Here is an 18,793-nt window from a genome sequence, read left to right as displayed (position 1 = left end):
TGAAGGGCTGAGACAGGGCCAGGTACTTGCAATACTGCAATACGAAGGCACCACAGTCGCTGTTATTATTTTGTCTGGCCACATTCATCTTGAAGTAACCCTTCCATCCCTGGTGGAAATCTAGTCGATCCTTCTTCACTGCTTCAGCCTGTAGGTACTTAGCAATATGCTTGGGACATCTTCGGTTGAGGGTACGCTGTGAGTCAAAATAAGTGATGGTCCGTTGTCTCACATCCACAGAAATGAGTGACCAGTGTACTTCCAGGTGGATAGGGATCAGAAGGAGTTCCTTATTGAAGATATCCACATTTTTGGTCCACCTTTTCACACCATCATAACCCTTGGTACGGAGTTTGTCATAGAAGAAACTGTTGAAGAAATGAACCTTTTCTGGGACAGTGTCCATTACTAAGTCTCCATACATATTCATCACCTGGTCATTAAGCCAGTTCTGCCCGTACAAGGTTCCCAGGTCATCCATGGTCAGCACATGCCGCTTATAGGCCACACGAAAACCTCTCACCATAGCATTGCCTGGCATACGCTGGTATGACTGGATCAGTTGTTGAACTAACCCTTTTCTAGGTGTGGAGAATTCTTGCTGGAAAATGTCCTCCAGTTTCTCTACCACTTCATCTGTGCTAAGAGGAATGAGGCTACCATAGGTCTGAAGGAATTCATCTAGGATGTTCTGTACACAGGTCACGTGCTCCTCCCGAAGAGGGCTATGCTGCCCAGCCTTTTCTCCCGGACGCTCCTCAGCAGGTCCTAATTCAGATCCTTGGAACAGCTCTTGGGCAGTCCGGTCTCCAATGCTGCATACGTTACTGATAAGGATGCTAGCATCGGGAGGTGCCAGGCCCAGCTCCCCGTCCAGTCCAGATGTTCCCCCAAAGCCATTAGGCAGAGAACATGGAAGACCTGCATCAGCTTCCAGAGGCTGGGGGGACCTCTGGGTCCACTCATGTCTATCTTCCTCCTGAGATGACCCACTGGGCAATGTGGGAGATCCCCTAACCCCTTCTTCAGCCATCAGTGCCCCTAAAAGCCCCAGCCCAGCTTGGGGAGGTCCCCTTGGTGAGTCAAGCCTGCAGCTGGGAGATGTGGCAGGAGGAGCTGCTCCTCCTTCCCGGGGAGGGAGGAGGTTCTTGGGGTGTGGAGGGCCTCGCCGTCGGCCCCTCAGTCGACCCCACAGCTTCCAGTGGAATGTCAAGGAGGAGCTCTTAGAGTACAGCAGCATTCGAAAGGCTCTCATAGCTCGGCGGCGCCGCTGAGAACAAGCTCTACGGGATGGAGGCTTGGAAGGACGGGGATGCTGAGCTGTTCCCAGCTGGCCCCAGCCCGAGGGAAGTCCCCAGGCCACCTCCTCCTCCTCCTCCTCCTCTTCATCATCCTCATCATCTTCTTCACTGGCTGCAGCATCAAATGAGGGCCGAGGAGTAGGAAGTCGATGGGCAGGAACTGTGGTCCCGGTCCCCGTGTCTGGCCCAAACCCCCCACCCGACTTTAATAGTGGTTTGGGAGGGGGAGGCCAACGGAGGCGCTCTTGACCGGGAGATGGAAAGACAGGGGATGTTCCAGGGGTGGCTGCCGTCCAGGGCCGATTCCCTTGGAAGGTCTCTTTCATGTTCAAGTAACCAGGGAAAGAGGCAGGAGCCCCTCCAGCACGGGTGTGGTTGCTGCCGAGCATCAGAGAGGGGAGGGGTCTCGCGGCCGGGTCCTCACCAAGGGAGCAGGAAGGGGAGCTGGAAGAGTAACGGGGAGGGAGAGGGAGGTGGGCCCAGACGTCTCAGGCTCCCCAGCTCATCCCGGCGGCAGCTTCTTCTCCCTCCTGTCGCCTACGGGACTTAGCGCTTCGCCTCCTCTGCTCGAGCTCACGTTCCTCGGCTTTGCAACCGCCACCGCCTCCTTCGCTCCCCCCACCGCTACCTTTCCCCTTTCCTTCTTTTCCCTTTTTTTCTCTTCCTCCTCCTCCTCTTCCTCCCCTCCTCCTTCTTATTTCATTTTTAAACCATTCTGGAACATCTTGCCTTGGGAGAAAGGGAGAAAAGTACAGACTTGAGTTCTGTTATAAGCCTAGATGCGTGTCCTATCTCATTCCTTCTCTTTCTCCATTCTTGGGTTGAGCACTGTTGCATTACAGTTTGTCATGCTGCCTTTCTCCTATTTGGTACTCCATGATACTTGAGAGGAAGGAATGGGTTGGGGTGTCAAGTTGAGTCCTATTGTAAGTAATTGGTATTTGTGTAGCTTGGCTGCCTGAAAGTGGTGGGTGGTGTGGAAAGATGTACTGAGTGAGCACTTGCTAAGAGTTAGGGATTATTGGTCTTCTCTGCTGTGAGTTCATTGAGTTTTTACAGTCTCTGGTTCCTTGGTATCATATGTCATGAGGAGAGCTTAAATTGCTTTAGCTCTAGTATATAATTCCTATTTTGGAGAGATTTGAGAGCTTGTGAAGATGAGAGAAAAATGTCCCACATTGTTTTGGTCACATGATCTGGAAGTCTCTCATGTTATTTTAAAATCACACTGACACACTGAGTGTTTCCACTGTAAATTTGTGGTATAATTTCAATTCTCACTGACACATGGCATCCTTTTAATCTTCTCTGCCTTCCCCACAGTCTCCACTGTTCTTTTCTAGCACCCCCCTTCCCCACTTCAAACACACATACACCAATACTTTTTCATGAAGGAATCTTTCCTCCTACTTTGAGAAAATGGGTGGCACATGTTATCATTTGACTCTTTCCCTACTCCACACCTCAAAAATCCCATTGTCTTTGCCTTTAGTTTCTGACAAAGGAGGTCCTTTTCTTGGCCACAGCCAACAGGACCTCCTCAGCCAAAATGGTCTTCTAGCTATTCCATCTCCCATTTGCATCATCTCATATGTTGCCCCACCACCCAATCCCTGGAAAACACTGCTTCCTCTCCTCACCCTCTCAAAACTCCTTACTCAGCTAGGAAATCAAGGGATAACATGGCTGCCACCTCCTATGCAAATTCTTTCCTCATCTTTCCAGGTGTGAGCTCTCTTTCTTCAAGTTATCTTCATTTGCTTAAATCTGTACATAGTTAATAGACTGTCAGATCCTTATAGGAACAGATTATTTTGTGATTGTATCCCTAGCTCTTGGTAAAGTACAAATAGTACATGCTTAATAAATGTTTGTTTTGAACTGAAAGCAAAAGACAATATGAAGTGCTGAGTGAGTTTTTTTGTCATCTCTATCTAGGTTGTAAAAGATGAGACACTGCTTCAGAATGGAAATAATGGACTATGTCTGAGTCCATTCGATTATTCCATTCCAGTCTTGGCTGTGCCATTTTTTAATTTTACAAAACCTATCTGTAACAAAAAATAGTTTGTTTCTTTTGAATGGCTCCACATCTTAGCGTAGTAGGAAGATCTCTGAGCTTAAATCACAGCTCTGTCTCCAGCCATGTGCCATTAGGCAAGTACTGAGTGTCTCTAAATTTGGATTTCTTAATCTGAAAAATGGGGCCATTCTACTTACACTAACCTTCCTCTGCAGGGTTGTTGTGAGGATTGATAGGACAATGTCTATAAAGTGCTCACAAAACCATTTTCTGGCTTTAGGAGACCTCAGGCACCTCTTGGTTTCATTTTCCTCAGCAACTTCCAACTAGTTGCAGTACTTGTTCGTAGTTTTTCCACTGTTAACTTACCTCATCTCTTTTCTCTGCTCCATGTGCCCATTGCTCATGCAGCTAGAAGAAGCATTACTCCTCCATGTCCTTGATAGGACTCCCTTTCCAAAAAAACCCCAAAACATTCTTTAAGGGATAAGAGAGAATCAACTGCTTAGCTAGGGGACTTTCTGTGCAATTAGTTGATTGTGCAGGCATCCTGAGAAATGTGGTCGTTTGCCCATTGGATTACAATTTACAATTATGTTCTGGGTAGCATGGTATATAAAGCACTAAAACTAGAGTCAGGAAGACTTGAGTTCAAATCTGGCCTCAGATACATACTAACTGCATGACTCTGTCCAAGTTGCTTGAACTCTGTCTACATCAGTTTGTTTAATTATAAAATGGAGATAATAATAGCAGCTATTTTGAGCATCAAATAGGGTCATATTTGGAAAGTGGTTAGTACAGTAGCTGGTATATAAAGGGCACTTAATATAAGCTTGTTTTCATTCTCCTTCCTTCCCTCCCTTCCTGAATTCTTTTGTTTATATGGTGGAAATCTATTTTAAAAACCCTACATGTGGCATGCAAATTTCTTGAAGGTATCTCTATCATTTGTTGTTTTTTCCCCATAGGATGAAAGTGCTATCTCCCTTCTCTGATCTCCTACCAGTTATACTCAATATATACATATATGTATATATATATCTGTATACACACACACAATGTACACACATATACATATATACACACACATACATATATACACACACATGACTTAATCTTTCCCTAGTAGATTCAACTTAAGGTCAAGGAATCTACATTATTTAATTTTATGTCTTCCATGGCACCTACAACAGTGTACCGCACATAGTAGGCACATTTCATTTCTTCAGTGTATGAATGCTAATAAAAACATTATTGGGCTTCAGAAGCTTGTGATGAAAGAGAGCTGAATCTCAGCTTTTCCAGTAAATCAGTAAGTTCAAAAGAAGGTACTGAACCCAAGAATAAAAAGAGAAAAGTTTAAAAAAAAAAGTTTAATTCATAGTTATCACTTTGAACTTTCAAAAAACTTTTGGTTCTGGGCTGTTCCATTGTTTGGAGTTGAGCTAAAGCTTTTATTGGGCATGGATATGGTTGAGTGAAGTTACCAAATAATGAATGGGTCTCTGAAGAGGGAATCACTTCACTGTCCACTTCTATGATTTTGTGACAATGGATGGTGTGGACCATCTCTCTTCCATTTTGGGAAGAACACAGAGAAGAAGGCAAGAAGAGAAGCACTTTACTTTTATTTCTGTGTCTCCAGTTCTCTCCCTCTTAGTGGCTGTGTTGGCAGTGACCCTTCTGTCACATCTGTCTGCCAACTGAGTTTACGGTCTGAGGAGGACTTGAACACTAAACTAACACTTTGTGATATACTTTGCCATCTGGCCAGGAACCAAATATGAGGTGACAACCACTAATAGTCCTACTAGATATCTGGGGAGCCAGTGCAAATTTGTGCTGATAAAGCCCAAGCCTCATTCCTTTGAACCTATCCAGTACAAATATAAGGTGCCACCTCACATATATATATACACACACACACCCCACATATATATATAATATACATATACACACTCTATTTTCACATGTATAATTTTATGAATGCAATTTGTGTAATCTTTGCTTTGTTAGTTTTGCTAATGGAATCTCGCTTATCTGGCAATCTCAATTATCCTTTACCCAACTGGGGATCTGAAAGTACATAAAAAAAGGACTGATATACAGACACACATATTTATATGTGTGTACATAGAGTATATTTTACTCATAGCTCAGCTGTCCTCTCAGGCCTTGTCAGATCTTTTAAAAAATTCCGAATTTGTATGCAGTTTTCAAAAGTTTAGCTCTCTGGTCCTCGGTTTATACCTTTATAACTATAATTATCATCATGTCAGTTCTTGAGTAATAGTTTTTCTTAGCTAGTACTTGTTGCTGCAGTCAGTATACTTATCTTTAGCAATCTTCATCCCCTGTAATTGTTGCTTCTCATATCTTCATAGGTTCATAGACTGAGTTGGAAAAGAACTTTGAGATCATCTAGTTCAACCCCATTATTTTACAGATGTGGAAACTGAGGCCTCAAGAGGTTCTGTGAGTTGCCTAAGATAACATGGACAATATCATGACCGAGATCCAAATGCAGGTCCTTTGATTTCTAAATTCAGTGCTCTTTTCAGTGCCACACTGCAGAAAACATGGTTAAATTCAACATAACCTCGTAAACCTTTCCTTCTGAAAATTCCTCGTTAAAAGTGAAGGTATGGGATCTATCTGCTGGTTCCCCATATCACAATACTCTTGATTTCTCTGCTGGGCTCTGCTGCTTCCCTTCTGACCTTAACTATATATAAACACATTTTGGAGGGAGGGGCTGCTTACACCCCATAATTTTCTTTCTTTGGTACCCCTTTCTGGCCTCAAAAACTCCTTCTCTTTTTCTGTGATGGGACAGGAGTCCTTGTCCTGTGAAGGGGTTATTTCAGCTGGGAGCATAAATAAGACCAGTAAGTACATTTGCAAAGATTGGCCACCCAGAAGGTCAAATCAATACTGTTGCGTTGAAGAAAAAACAAAAGGCTACTTGCTTGGGATGTTGGAAGTGGAAATTAGGTGGAAAGTGAAGAAAAGAAAGATAGAGCTGCCTCTCCCCTCTTTAAGTTAAAAAAAATTGAGGAGTTTTTGAAAGTTTTGGAAGCATCTGTCAATTTCACTTTCTCATTATAACCAGATCAATGAAGTATTTTGAGGACAGCCCCTTTTGGGGGCAGAAAAATAGCCCTATTTTACAGGACTGTTTAATGTGGTATTATCTGCTCTAATGGAATTTTTAGGTGGAGATCCAAGCTTGAGGCCAATCTGACAACAATCTCCAATTGGAACTGGCCTATGACAGATTTTTCTGGGTACCTGGGCTATGGATATTCATTTACACACACTAAATATTTATGAATAAATATTTTTATTTGACATTGACATTTGACTATTATCATTCAGCAGTAATCACATTGTGTAAAAAATGTTCATTGAAAATCATGTTTCTTGATTTTGAAGACAGAATTGCATGCTGGTTTGCGCAGCTCTTGTCAGACTCTCCAGTAAGCAGGCCCACTGTCCTTCCCATTTGTCCCTTCTGAACTGAAAGAGGACAGGTGCTAGCATCTATAGAAGAAAGCTAATGGTCTCTTTTCTTAGAAAAATAAGGGACTATGTATTCCTGCCACAAAATGAGTTGAGCAATTTTTCTTAAAGTTGTTTATGTATCAGTGCTCAGTTTACTATGGTGATGGCTATAGAAGATAAAGAAAGTATAGTCTCCTTACAGAGGAAACCTTAGAAACTTTCCAATGCACCAGGCTTGTGACCATTGACAATGTGATAATAGCCTACATTTGCTCACATATTCCTCATGAGATGGTTTAACTCAGTTCCTTGGAAATTGGAGGTAAGTTCATTTATGGGCCAAAATTGTTCCTTAGAGTTAGGAGGGTGACAGGGAGCTCCCTTTCCCACCCTCCAATTCCCCTCCCTTTTTGGTTCCTATTCATTTTTCCTATATAGAATGTGTCAGCCATAGGTACTGCCATCTGAATCTTTTGAACAGAAACTCTAATAGGACAAGTGGATATTCATAGATTAAAAAGCTGGATTTTGGCAAGGAATGATCAAAGTTAATAGGATGGTCCCCTAATATAAATTTTTTTCTTTGGTAACATTTCCCAATACTCTGTCTTTTTACCAATGCCTTGGAGAATTATTTCTGATTTAGTTTTCAGTTCTTTTGCCAGTTGTGGCTGACTCTGACCCCAGCTGTGGTTCTCTCAGCACAGATACTGGAGTGGTTTGCCATTTCCTTCTCCAGCTCATTTTACAAATGAGGAAAACTGAGGCAGAGTTAAGTAACTTGCCCAGGGTCACACAGCTAATAAGTGTCTGAGGCCAGATTTGAACTCAGGAAGATGAGTCTTCCTGACTCTAGGCGTGACACACTATGTGCACCTACCTGGCCATTCTGATTTAGTACTTTGTCCTTAAATTTTGCATCATTTTCCATGGATGGTAATGATAATAATGAACAATGATAATGGCAATAATGGATGATTTGAGAGAATAAAATAATAGGTTTTTGCAAGAAGCATAGAGTAAATCACAAAGTTTTGCTCTTAAGACCTTGCAACTTAGTTCAGTGTAATAAGTGAGCAGCAGACAACAGTAATGTCCTTTGGTAAAGGTCTAGGGGTAGGACCTGAAAGTTTCCAGAGCAACTTATTAGCAGCTTCAAAGGGAGGACTGTTGTTGAAAGGATAAGAAGCTTGTTTGGTGAATTCAACTGTAAATATTCAGATTTGAATTTTAGAAAGAACCAAATTCATGTTTTAAATAAATTAATTGATTTTGATGACATTAGCTATTAATTTTCCTTCATTTTAAAAAATTAAAATCTCTCCTTTTTAAAATTTCATATCCTAAATTGCATGAAAACAATTATTAAAGAAAAAAAACAAAAAAACAACTAGCCCCCTCTTCCACTTCATGGCTTATATACCTATTCTAATCCAGACATGCTCCTCCCGTTTTCCAGTCATAAGCAGATTAGGTAAGACAGGGGTGGGTTTGGAAGTGTCATTTTCTGCATTCCTTTTTGATGCCCATGGTCCAGATGAGTGGATGATCCGTTTCCACAGTAACAACTCCAGAGCCATCGTAGGTATTTGAAGTGCTGACTAGGGTTCCGAACATGAGCACACCATTGGCTATGAGAAAAGGACAAAAGGGAAAGGAGTTAAGCATAATTATAATAGCTAATATTTATATATCTTTTTACATACATTTTCTCATTTAATTATCCTTACCCTTTTCTGGCTGATCAGTTACTTCCTAATCCCATTTGGGGTTTTCTTGGCAAAAATACTGGAATGATCTGCTATTTCCTTCTTCAGCTCATTTCACAGAAAAGGAAACTAAGGCAAACAGGATTAAGTGACTTGCCCATGGTCACATAGTATCTGAGGCTGGATTTGAACTCAGGAAGATGAATCTTCCTGACTTCAGGCCCAACACTCTATCCACTATGAAGAATCCCATGAGGTAAGTACTAAAAGGAATTATCCTGATTTTTGCAGATGACAAAACTGAGTCTCAGAAAGACTAATACTATTCGACAAACATTTATTAAGCACCTTCTATGTGACAGGCACCAAGCTAGGTGCTGTAGAGACAAAGACAAAAATGAAAATGGTCTCTGTCCTCCAGGAGCAAAGTTCTACTTTGGGGAAACAACATGCATGCAATTGTATATATATAGATTATGCAAATAAACATAAGCTGATTTGGTATGGTATAGGGGGGAATCACCAGTGGGACTCAGGAGATGACTTGTATGGCATGTGCGTTCATCAGGTGAGCTTCAGCCCGAGGAGAGGCAAGTACTCTGAGAAGTATAAGTGAGGAAGGAGAGCTGGGGTAAAGACATGGAAACATGAGGCAGAACAGTATATATGGAGGACAGCAACTTGTTTAGAGACACACCCAGCCAGTGACTGGGAGTGATGTCATTTGAACCCAGATCCATCCTGATGCCAAATATATTTACTTGTTACCAAATGTCTTTCAATCAGTCAGTCTGATGATAGTCAGCTTGGCAAATTATTTTTAAGTCCTTTTGAAATGAAGCTTTATTGAATCAGGAACACAGTGTCAGCCATAGTACTGAAGTGGATGCCATTAAAAGGAAAATTTTTGGTTTAATAAAATGGTTATTAATCAAAATCTTATTGGTACAATTCTGCATTTAGACTTAGGATTCTTAATGTTTTCTGTGTCATGGAAAGCTCTAGCAGTTTGATGAAGGCCAAAGATGTCTTCTCAGAAGAATGTTTCTAAGTGTATTAAATAAAATTCATAGGTTTACTAAAGGAAAGCAATTATATTGAAATATAACATCAAAATACTAAAACAAAAAAAGTTCAGAAACGTAAGATTAAAAACCCCTGATCTGGAACTGGTTGTACCTAGATAAAGATGAGCTCCACAATGGTCTTGATAATTATTGAAATTCTTAGTCATTCATGCTCATTAACTTTGACTCTTCCCTTTCCCTTATTCCCAAGATCCCCAGCATTTACTGCAGTGCCAGGTTTATAGTAGGCACTTAGCAAAAATTCATTAAATTGAACTTTTTATCAGGTCTGGTTGCCTAATAACAACTGCAACTAGCATTTACATAGTGTTTTAAGGTTAACTTTACTAATATTATTTCACTGGACCTCACCTGAGAGTTAGAAGTAGTTCTACTATTGCTCTCATTGTATAGATGACAAAATTAAGAGACAAGGGTCACATAGCTAGTAAGTATCTGAGGCTAGATTTGAACTTGGGTCTTCCTGACCCTAGGCCCAATGTTCTATTTACTGCATCATATCTCTTTCTTACTATCTCTTACTTCCACCTATTCTTTTCACTTACATTGCCTAAGTATCAGTGAGATATCAAAATTGTGAACCTGAGCTGGAGAAAAGATGGCGCTATCTGAAGAAACAGGGCAGTTAACAATAAGCGAAGGTTGAGGAGCAGGATGCTAAGTTCCATTTTGGACATGTAAAATTTGAATAAACTACATGCCATCTTGAATCAACAGTTAAGGATGACTGGAACTCAAGGCAGATTCTAGGATTGGGTAAGTGAATCTAGTGATCAACCTTTGAGGGGCATTACCATAGGAGAGCAGGAGAATTGCTTATTTTTTTTTTTACTTTTGTCCTGTTCAGATTGCCTCTGGATTATAACATTCAGTCGTGGGTACCACATTTAGGAAAGACACAAATGAGTTGAGATGATTTACAGCGAGGCATTGAGGTTGGTGAAGGGCCTGGGGAATAATGTCAAAGAATGAGGGATATTTAACTTAGAGAAGAAAAGACATGGGAGGAAAGGTAGCATGTGGTGTCTATCTTCAAACATTCCAAGGGTTGTTGTGTGAAAGAGGGGATTAGATTTGTTGTGCAAGACTCCAAGGGTCAAAGCCAAGTAATGAATGCTGCATTCATAATGTAGCAACAGAGAGGAAGATCTTGCTATGTGGAGAGGTGATGGAGAGTGCTTGACTCAGAATCAGGAAGGTCTGAATTCAAATTTACTCTCAGATTACAAGCTTTGGGGCTCCGGGCAAGTCACATGATAACTCCTCTCAGACTCATTTGTAAAATGGGGATCACAACAACCTACCTCACAGGGTTGTTGTGCGGATCAAATGATAATGTAAAGTTCTTTGGAAAACTTTAAGTGCTATAGAATGTCACTATTACTTTGGTTCAAACTTCCTAGCCATAAGAATGATTCACAGATGAAAGGAGCCACCCACAAAGACACTGGGGCAAACCACAATTTGTTGTTGTTGTTGTTTCCAACTCTTTGTGAACCCATTTGGGTTTTTCTTGGCAAAGATACTGGAGTGGTTTTCCATTTCCTTCTCTAGCTCATTTGACAGCTGAGGAAACTGAAGCAAATGGGGTTAAGTGACTTGCCCAGGGTCACCAGCTAGTAAGCATCTGAAGGTGGATTTCAATACAGAAAAGAGTCTTCCTGACTCCAGCCCTGGCACTCTATCCACTGAGAGGTGGTAAAGCAAAAGTTGACTGGATACTACCTTATAGAGCTTGGACTAGATGTTAGACTAGCTGTCCTAATAGGATCCTTCCAAATCTTATGTTCTGTGAGTATGAGGTTAAAGCAATGTGCCCAAGGCCATAAAACTATCTCAGCAAAATTACCCCTGCCATCAAAAACTCTGGAAGAAGGGACAATAATATCTGATGTTTGTTGGGCTTATATGTGGAAAAGGTACTTTGCAAACATATGGGGGCATACCTAAATAGCATGTTAGGGTATGAAAAAGCACTTTATAATTTATAAGCTCATTTAATTGTCATAATATATCTGTGCAGTAAGTACAATAGATATTATTTTCCTTTTACAGACAGGGATACTGAGGCTCACAAAGCTTAATGAACCTGCTCATAGATACCAACAGTTAACCTTGAATCCAAGTGTCCCCAATACCCAGTCATCTTTCCAGTCATTTAAATTTTTTGTATTCCCTTCTTCTACTCCTCCATTATTATTTTCATACTCCTGTAAGCCTTAGAGTCCTCCTATCCAAGGCCACCCCCGCTTTTTTTCAATTTTAGTGACTCTTTTAGGAAGGGAGGAAAGCAACACTTGCAACTCTTCCTCAAGCAATGCTTTTATATCTTCTCTAGGCATTTATTACAAATAATACAAACGGTACAAACAATTATAAACATTCGTCACTCCTCTCCAATTTTCTATCATACCTCAGAGATTTCAGTTAACCAATTTGAAAAGTTAAAGTTAAAGAACCTCTTTGACTTCTAAATTTCAATCTTTGAACTAGTTAGTGAAGTAGAAGTTTCACCTTTTTATTTTTTAAATATGTAACTAGCATTAATTCTGCTTTTGGCTAGTTAAATGCTACGAGCCTGTGCTACTGGTGAGAGCACTGGGTACTGATATTATAAATCTCAGATCTGCTACATGCTGTCTACATGAGCTAAAGCAAGTCGTTCTTAGTTTCAGTTTCTGTATGTTTTCTTCTAGTTCCAAATCCTAAACCTGAATACTTTGACTATTAATTGGTTGACAGACCTTATTTCTTTTGTCTGGGCCATGGTACCAGCATGTTACTTTGATGACAGCACTTTAGTAAAACTGTATCACATTGAGTTTGGTTGCCATATTTCATTTAGAAAGGATAAGCTGGAGAATTCCTAAAGGGATTTAACAAGGATGGTGTAGAGATTCAAAACTGTGCCTTTGAAAGCTTGCTTGAAGGAACCAAAGAGGATGGTTAGCCTGGAGAAGAGACAATCTAAGAGAAACAGGATCATAAGCTTCAAATGTTGGATGATGAGTCTTTGTGAAAGGTTGAAACTTATTGGCCCCAGAGGACAGAACTAGAACCACTGTATATAATTTACAGGAAGGCAAATTTCAGCCACAAAAAGAACTTCATGGCAATATAACCTGTCAAAAATAAGAGAAAAGAATAAAGGAAACATGAATTACTCATCATTGGAGGTCTTCAATCACAGTCAGACTATTTGTCAATGACTGTAGAGGATTTCCATGCTTCTGACAAGGCTTACACTAGATAACTTTTGTGGCCCCTAGCACCTTTGAGAGGCTTATTAGTCTCACAACTTAACATCAGTCAGCTTGGAAAGCCATTGTCAGCTATTCACAATCCCTAGAAACCTCCCTGCATTTAAATGTCTTAATAAATAATTGGTTGATTCCCATTGTTTATTTGTAGTTGTTTGGTTTATGACTATAGATTATGAATGCGTATGTGTTCGTCTTTCATTGCTGAAGAAGACCATGCCATCAGAGAAATGATGATATGACTTCCACTTGACTTTGATTTGAGTGAGGGAGGGCTGTGCAGGTCTCCAGCCTCACTACTCCTCCAGAGCCATTTGAATCCAGTGACCAGATATTCATCAGGATGACTGGAGATGACCCAGGATGAGGCAATTGGGGTTAAGTGACTTACCCAAAGTCATACAGCCAGTGAGTGTCAAGTGTCTGAGGTGAGATTTGAACTCAGTGCCTCCTGACTCCTGCACTGGTGCTCTATCCACTGCACCACCTAGCTGCCCAGATTATGAATGTTATGTCTTGGTGTAATGGCAAGGAAAAAAATTAACTTCTATATGGCATGAAAGCTAGCTTATTATCCCTTAATTAGAATAGTGAATTGTGCAAAACAAATGCTCAATAAATGTGTAATGAATAAATTCTTTGTTGGACCCTTGGGATCAAGAAGACACTTTCTACAGTTATCCCATCCCCTTTCCTCATTATGGTTTCAATATGTCTTGGGTTGACATAAGAAATTAAATGGGATTTTGGGGGGAGTTTTGTGGAAGCCTTAGATGAAAGCAAAGGCCAGCAGAAAACACAGAGAAAGTTTAGAAACTCAGAAATACATAAAATATAAGTATAGTATTTTACAATATTGACATTTTATCTTTTAATACCATAATAATTCTGATTTCTTCGGTATGAAAGGAGGGCCAAAAATTTTTATGTGGATTTTCCGGATCAAGGGGGCATAGTGCCTCTAATCCCCAAGATGTGGAAGGGATACTAATCTCTGTAGATCTCAGTTTTCTCATCAGCAAATCACTGTGGATGTACTAAGATCTCTTCCATCTCTAAATCTGTGATTCTATGATAAAAGAGTAGTACAGTGTAACAGAAAGAATGATGAACTCAGAATGTAAGGTCATGGGTTCAGTTCCTGGCTTTCCCTTCAACTACCTGGTTGAAACTAGTAAAGTGACAATCTCTGTTTTCTTATTTATAAAATGAGAGGGTTAGAAGACATGGTTCTAATGTCTTTTCCAACTTTTAAATCGTATGGTATTACAAAAGGAAAGCTGAATCCTTATTGTTCTCTTCTGTGCCACTAGAGGGAGTGTTTTACCTTCCTTGGGAAATTTCCCCGAAGAAGCCACTTTAAATATACTGAAGCAGAGCTAAGAGATGGTTAAAACAATCATCTATCAATTCATGATTCATTAATGAAAACTGTTTTCCTATGCAGCTAATTTCTTAACCAGTGTGATTAAGAAGACATGTAATATAGAACTAATGATGATATAGGTAGAACCCCATTTAAATGCATGCCTTCATCTGTGTAGAGTTAATCACACAGCCCATTAGAAAGGGAGTATAAAAAAGGGAGTCCAATGCAGGGATAGAGGACAGGAAATGATAATCCAGAAAAGATGACTGAGAAGGTACCACATAGGTGGGAGGAGAGGTTATCAAGGATCTGGGGGTGGCCAATTATATTAAAAGATGCAGAGGGGTTCAATAGTATGAAAATTGAGGAAAAGGTTGGGATTTAGCAATTAAGAGACCCATTCAACAGACGCTAAAGGGGATCAGAAGCCAGAATGCAAGGAATCTAAGGAGTAGGGCAGGAGATGAGAAGCTGCAGGTGACCCTTTCTAGAATTTTAGTTGTGAAAGAGAAAATTAATAACAATAAAAGTTAAAGGGAATGATAGTGCCAAGAGTAACCTTTTTTAAGGAAGAGAATTATGTTTGCAGGTATTCAGGGAAGGGAAGAGAAACCGAAGACAAGAAGAAAAAGAGAATTTTAATTGTGCAGAATCCCAAAGGAAATTTGAGTAGATAAAATCAAGGGCTGCATACAGTGTGGAGTTGGTTCAAAAAGGAAAGAACCTCAACAAGGATGGCTTTGATTTTTCAATAGACTGGACAGATAAAGAGAATGAGGAGGAGTGAAGAGGCTGCATGAGGGAGCCAATCAGGGCGAAAAATAGGCTCCTGCTGTATACCAGCAAGAGCCCAGTGGAGAGTGTTGTTCAGTCGTGTCTGACTCTTCATGGCCCCATTTCGGTTTTCTTGGCAAAGATGCCATAGTGGTTTGCTGTTTCCTTCTCTGGCTCATTTTGCAAATGAGGAAACTGAAGCAAAAAGGGTTAATTGACTTGCTTAGGGTCACAAGGCAAGTAAGTGTCAAGGCCAGATTTGAACTCAGGAAGATGAGTCTTCCTGACTTTGAGCACAACACTATTTAGTGAACAACCCAGCTGCCAATGGAGATTACATAATAAATTTGTAGTGGACTCCACCAGCACAATTTCATAAAATATTCTTTATAAAATGGGACATGTTTTCTAAATATTTTGTTTCTGAAAAGGAGGAGGAAGTTCTTAATTGATTTTTTTTCCTTGATAAAAAATGCTATGTGTGCTTAAAGCTTGTGACCTGCATTTAGATTTGGATAAATTGACCAGATGTCTCAATTTGGTGGACAGGTGTCAATGAAATGCAAATTTAGGTTGATTAGCTCATTAATCTGCTGCTACAGATTAGCTCAAAGGACTGCAGCAAGTCTTTTCTTGAGGCCAGCTCTGTGATCTAGAAAAATTTCAGATCTTGAGATTTAAACATTTTTGAACCACTTTATATTACTGTTGTCATGTGACAAATTATCTTTAGTGCATAAAAAGCAAGTTCCCAGTCATTTGTCTAGATATTTCCTTTACAGTATGGAGAGTTTAGAGTGGCCGTTAGGGAGATACTCCTTACAAAAAATTAAAATAGAAATATATGTATATATTTATGTGCATACACACATAAATGTGCATAAAAAGGGAACTAAAAAGCAATTCACTGGTGTCACTTTCTGAAGACAGAGTGAAGAGCTGGACTTTTGTAAAACTGAAGGTTAAGCAGGAACATGAACGAATATGCAAACCTGAGAGGAAAGGATTGGGTAAACAAGGACTTTACCCACAAAATTCTATAAAACTAAGGGGTATAATTAGTTTCAGAAAGCTAAGTATAGGACAGAGGAATGGAAATTATAGTTTGCCCACCTGCTATACTTATGCAACCCATGGTTGAAAATATAGAGGGACAAAAAATGTTTAGATTAAAAATTCCAGATGCATTTAGGGTTATAAAGAGCAAGCAGGATTTTGGCTCAGCCTTGAAACCAGGTCATGTGATGTCAAGTGTGGTGCTCTTTCTGAGAGAAATTTTATTTTAGCTTCAATTTAACTCTGTCTCTTTGAATCTGGATGCTATGTTCTAACTGGAGTCATTTTGGGAAATATCATAGCAGGAGGCAGAGCTGATATTCAACAAGTAAACCTGTTTTATCTATGGGTAGATTGTGATGCCCATAGGCCATACTGATCTTATTCTTGAGATCCCTAAGACTAGAAAAAGTTAGGTTTAAAACCATGAGTTAAAGCTCCTGACCTCAATGCAGACAGAATGAACACATTTTGTTAACTAACAAAATGGCAGAATATATTAAGTGTCCGAGGCAGTGTGGCATGGAAAATGCATTGCCAGACCTTGGAGTCATGACAATTTGAGTTCAACACTAGTTACTGATACTTAATACGTTTGGGACCCTGTGTAACTCACTTAACTTCTATTTATCAAAGGTTATTCCTCTGACTTATTTATGAAGTCATAAACAAAGCAAAGAATTTTTACATGAGAAGTTCTTTATGTTGATGAAAGCACAGATGTTTCCCATAAAGATTCATATATACTAAATGTGAAATGAGTGATACAGACAATGGATGAAATAGAAATTAAGGAAAAGGAAAGAGAATTTTGTTCTAGGAAGACTCTACTCATATAAGATGCATTATGACCTGAGATTTTTAATGGCTAAATAGGATTTGGAGGGAGGGGAGGGGAGGGGAGGGGAGGGGAGGGGGAGAGGAGAGGAGAGGAGAGGAGAGGAGAGGAGAGGAGAGGAGAGGAGAGGAGAGGAGAGGAGAGGAGATTACATATGTTGGAGAGGCTGTGGGAAGGCAGAAACACTAATGCATTGCTGGTAGAGACATGGTAAAATGATCCAACTATTCTGGGAAAAAACTTACAACTTTACCCCTAAATTCATTTAACTATATGAATCCTCTGCTGCAGTGATAGTGACATTAAGCATGAAAAGAAGTAAAAGACACAAAAAGGACCCATAAATCCAAAAATATGCACTGTTGTTTTGCAGTCATTTTTCATTTGTGTCCAACTTTTTGTAACTCCATTTGGGGTTTTCTTTGCTAAGATACTAGAGTGTCATTTACTTCTCCAGCTCATTTTACAATGAGAAAAGAGAGGCAAACAGGGTTAAGTGACTTGCCTAGGGGGTCCAATAGAAAATAAGTCTAAGGATAGATTTGAACTCAAGAAGATAAGTCTTCTTCACTCCAGGTCTGGCACTCTATCCATTGTGCCACATAGCTGCCCCTAAATATATTCGTAGCAGCATTCTTATTGTAGTAAAGAACTGGGGATAAACAAGGGGCCTAAAAATTGGACACAGTTAGGCAAATTGTAAAGTATGATGGAACAATATAAGAAGTGATAAATATGAAGAATTAAGAAAAACCAGGAGAGCTGTATGAATTGATAAGCAAAATGACCAACGCTTGTAGTGCTGAAAAGCTTCAGAACTTTGATGAGTACAGTGACCAATCACAATTTCCAAAGACTAACCACAGAGAAGTGAAGGACTAAAGATGAAGAATGAGAACTGTGCTCACTGTTTAGACCAGGAATGTATTCCCAGGCTCCTCCCCTACTTAAATCTAGAATATACACTAAGAGCTGTGCAGATGCATGGATGACTGTGAGAAAACGTGAAAACAGGAGGGAGGTGGCATCACCAATAAAGGATGGCAGGGCAGTCCAGTCTATGAAGAAGTGATTACAGCCTCCAGGGCATAAAGAGTAGACCTTATGGGTCTGACCACAGCAGTGGAAGGTGAGGACAAACCCTGATAAGAAAAGATCTTTCATACAAGAAATGTAACACTAGGGAATGTTCGTTCTTCAAGTCATATATATATATATATATATATATATATATATATATATATATATATATATATATATATATATATATATATATATATATATATATATATCTCATTCAGACTAAACTATTTCTTGCCATCCTCAAACATGTTTTGAGCTTTTTGTCCTATCGTGAATCCCATTCTCTAGCTCCATCCCCATCCTTCACAATTCAGTTCCCAATGCCACTTTTCTGTGGAATAGTCCCTGATTTCTGCAACAAGTAATGATCTCACCTTCATCTGAACTTATAGAACATGCTATGTATTTTTCTGATCTATCAGCGAACATCAGCATCAGTAGACCTAGGCTTAAGTCCAAGCTCTGTCACGTACTAGGATATCCTTCAACATATCACTTCACCTCTCTGACACTGTTTTTATTACTATTAAAATGGGTCCATATATAAAGATAAATTTAAAGAACTAGAGAAATGTTAATTGCTCATGGGTATAGGCTGAGTCAATAAAAATGACAATTATACCTCAGTTAATTCACTTATTCAATGACATAGTAATCAAACTAGCAAAACTTATTTTAGAGAGATAGAAAAATAATAACAGAATTCATCTGGAAGAATAAAAGGTCAAGACTATCAATGGAATTAATGAAAAAAATGTGAAGAAGGCAGTCTAGCAGCTCCAGAT

At 39.7% G+C, this 18,793-nt stretch overlaps 1 protein-coding gene and 1 pseudogene across 4 annotated transcripts in view; both read right to left on the bottom strand.

Moving 5' to 3' along the window:
* LOC140533098 (sentrin-specific protease 3 pseudogene) overlaps positions 1–1,836 on the bottom strand; it is a 2,049-nt pseudogene extending 213 nt beyond the window's left edge.
* A 4,815-nt stretch (positions 1,837–6,651) lies between these two features.
* Positions 6,652–18,793, bottom strand: part of TPK1 (thiamin pyrophosphokinase 1) — a 463,926-nt gene continuing 451,784 nt past the window's right edge. For all 4 annotated transcript variants that reach the window (XM_072652445.1, XM_072652446.1, XM_072652447.1 and 1 more), the window contains one exon: positions 6,652–8,462. In XM_072652445.1, coding sequence (XP_072508546.1) covers positions 8,332–8,462 — 131 coding nt within the window. In that variant the 3' untranslated portion in view covers positions 6,652–8,331. The remainder of the gene's footprint in view (positions 8,463–18,793) is intronic.

Source organism: Notamacropus eugenii, chromosome 3 (genome assembly GCF_028372415.1).
Source record: "Notamacropus eugenii isolate mMacEug1 chromosome 3, mMacEug1.pri_v2, whole genome shotgun sequence".
In the NCBI taxonomy this organism is placed as follows: domain Eukaryota; kingdom Metazoa; phylum Chordata; class Mammalia; order Diprotodontia; family Macropodidae; genus Notamacropus; species Notamacropus eugenii.
This window is presented reverse-complemented; position numbering and strand designations above follow the sequence as displayed.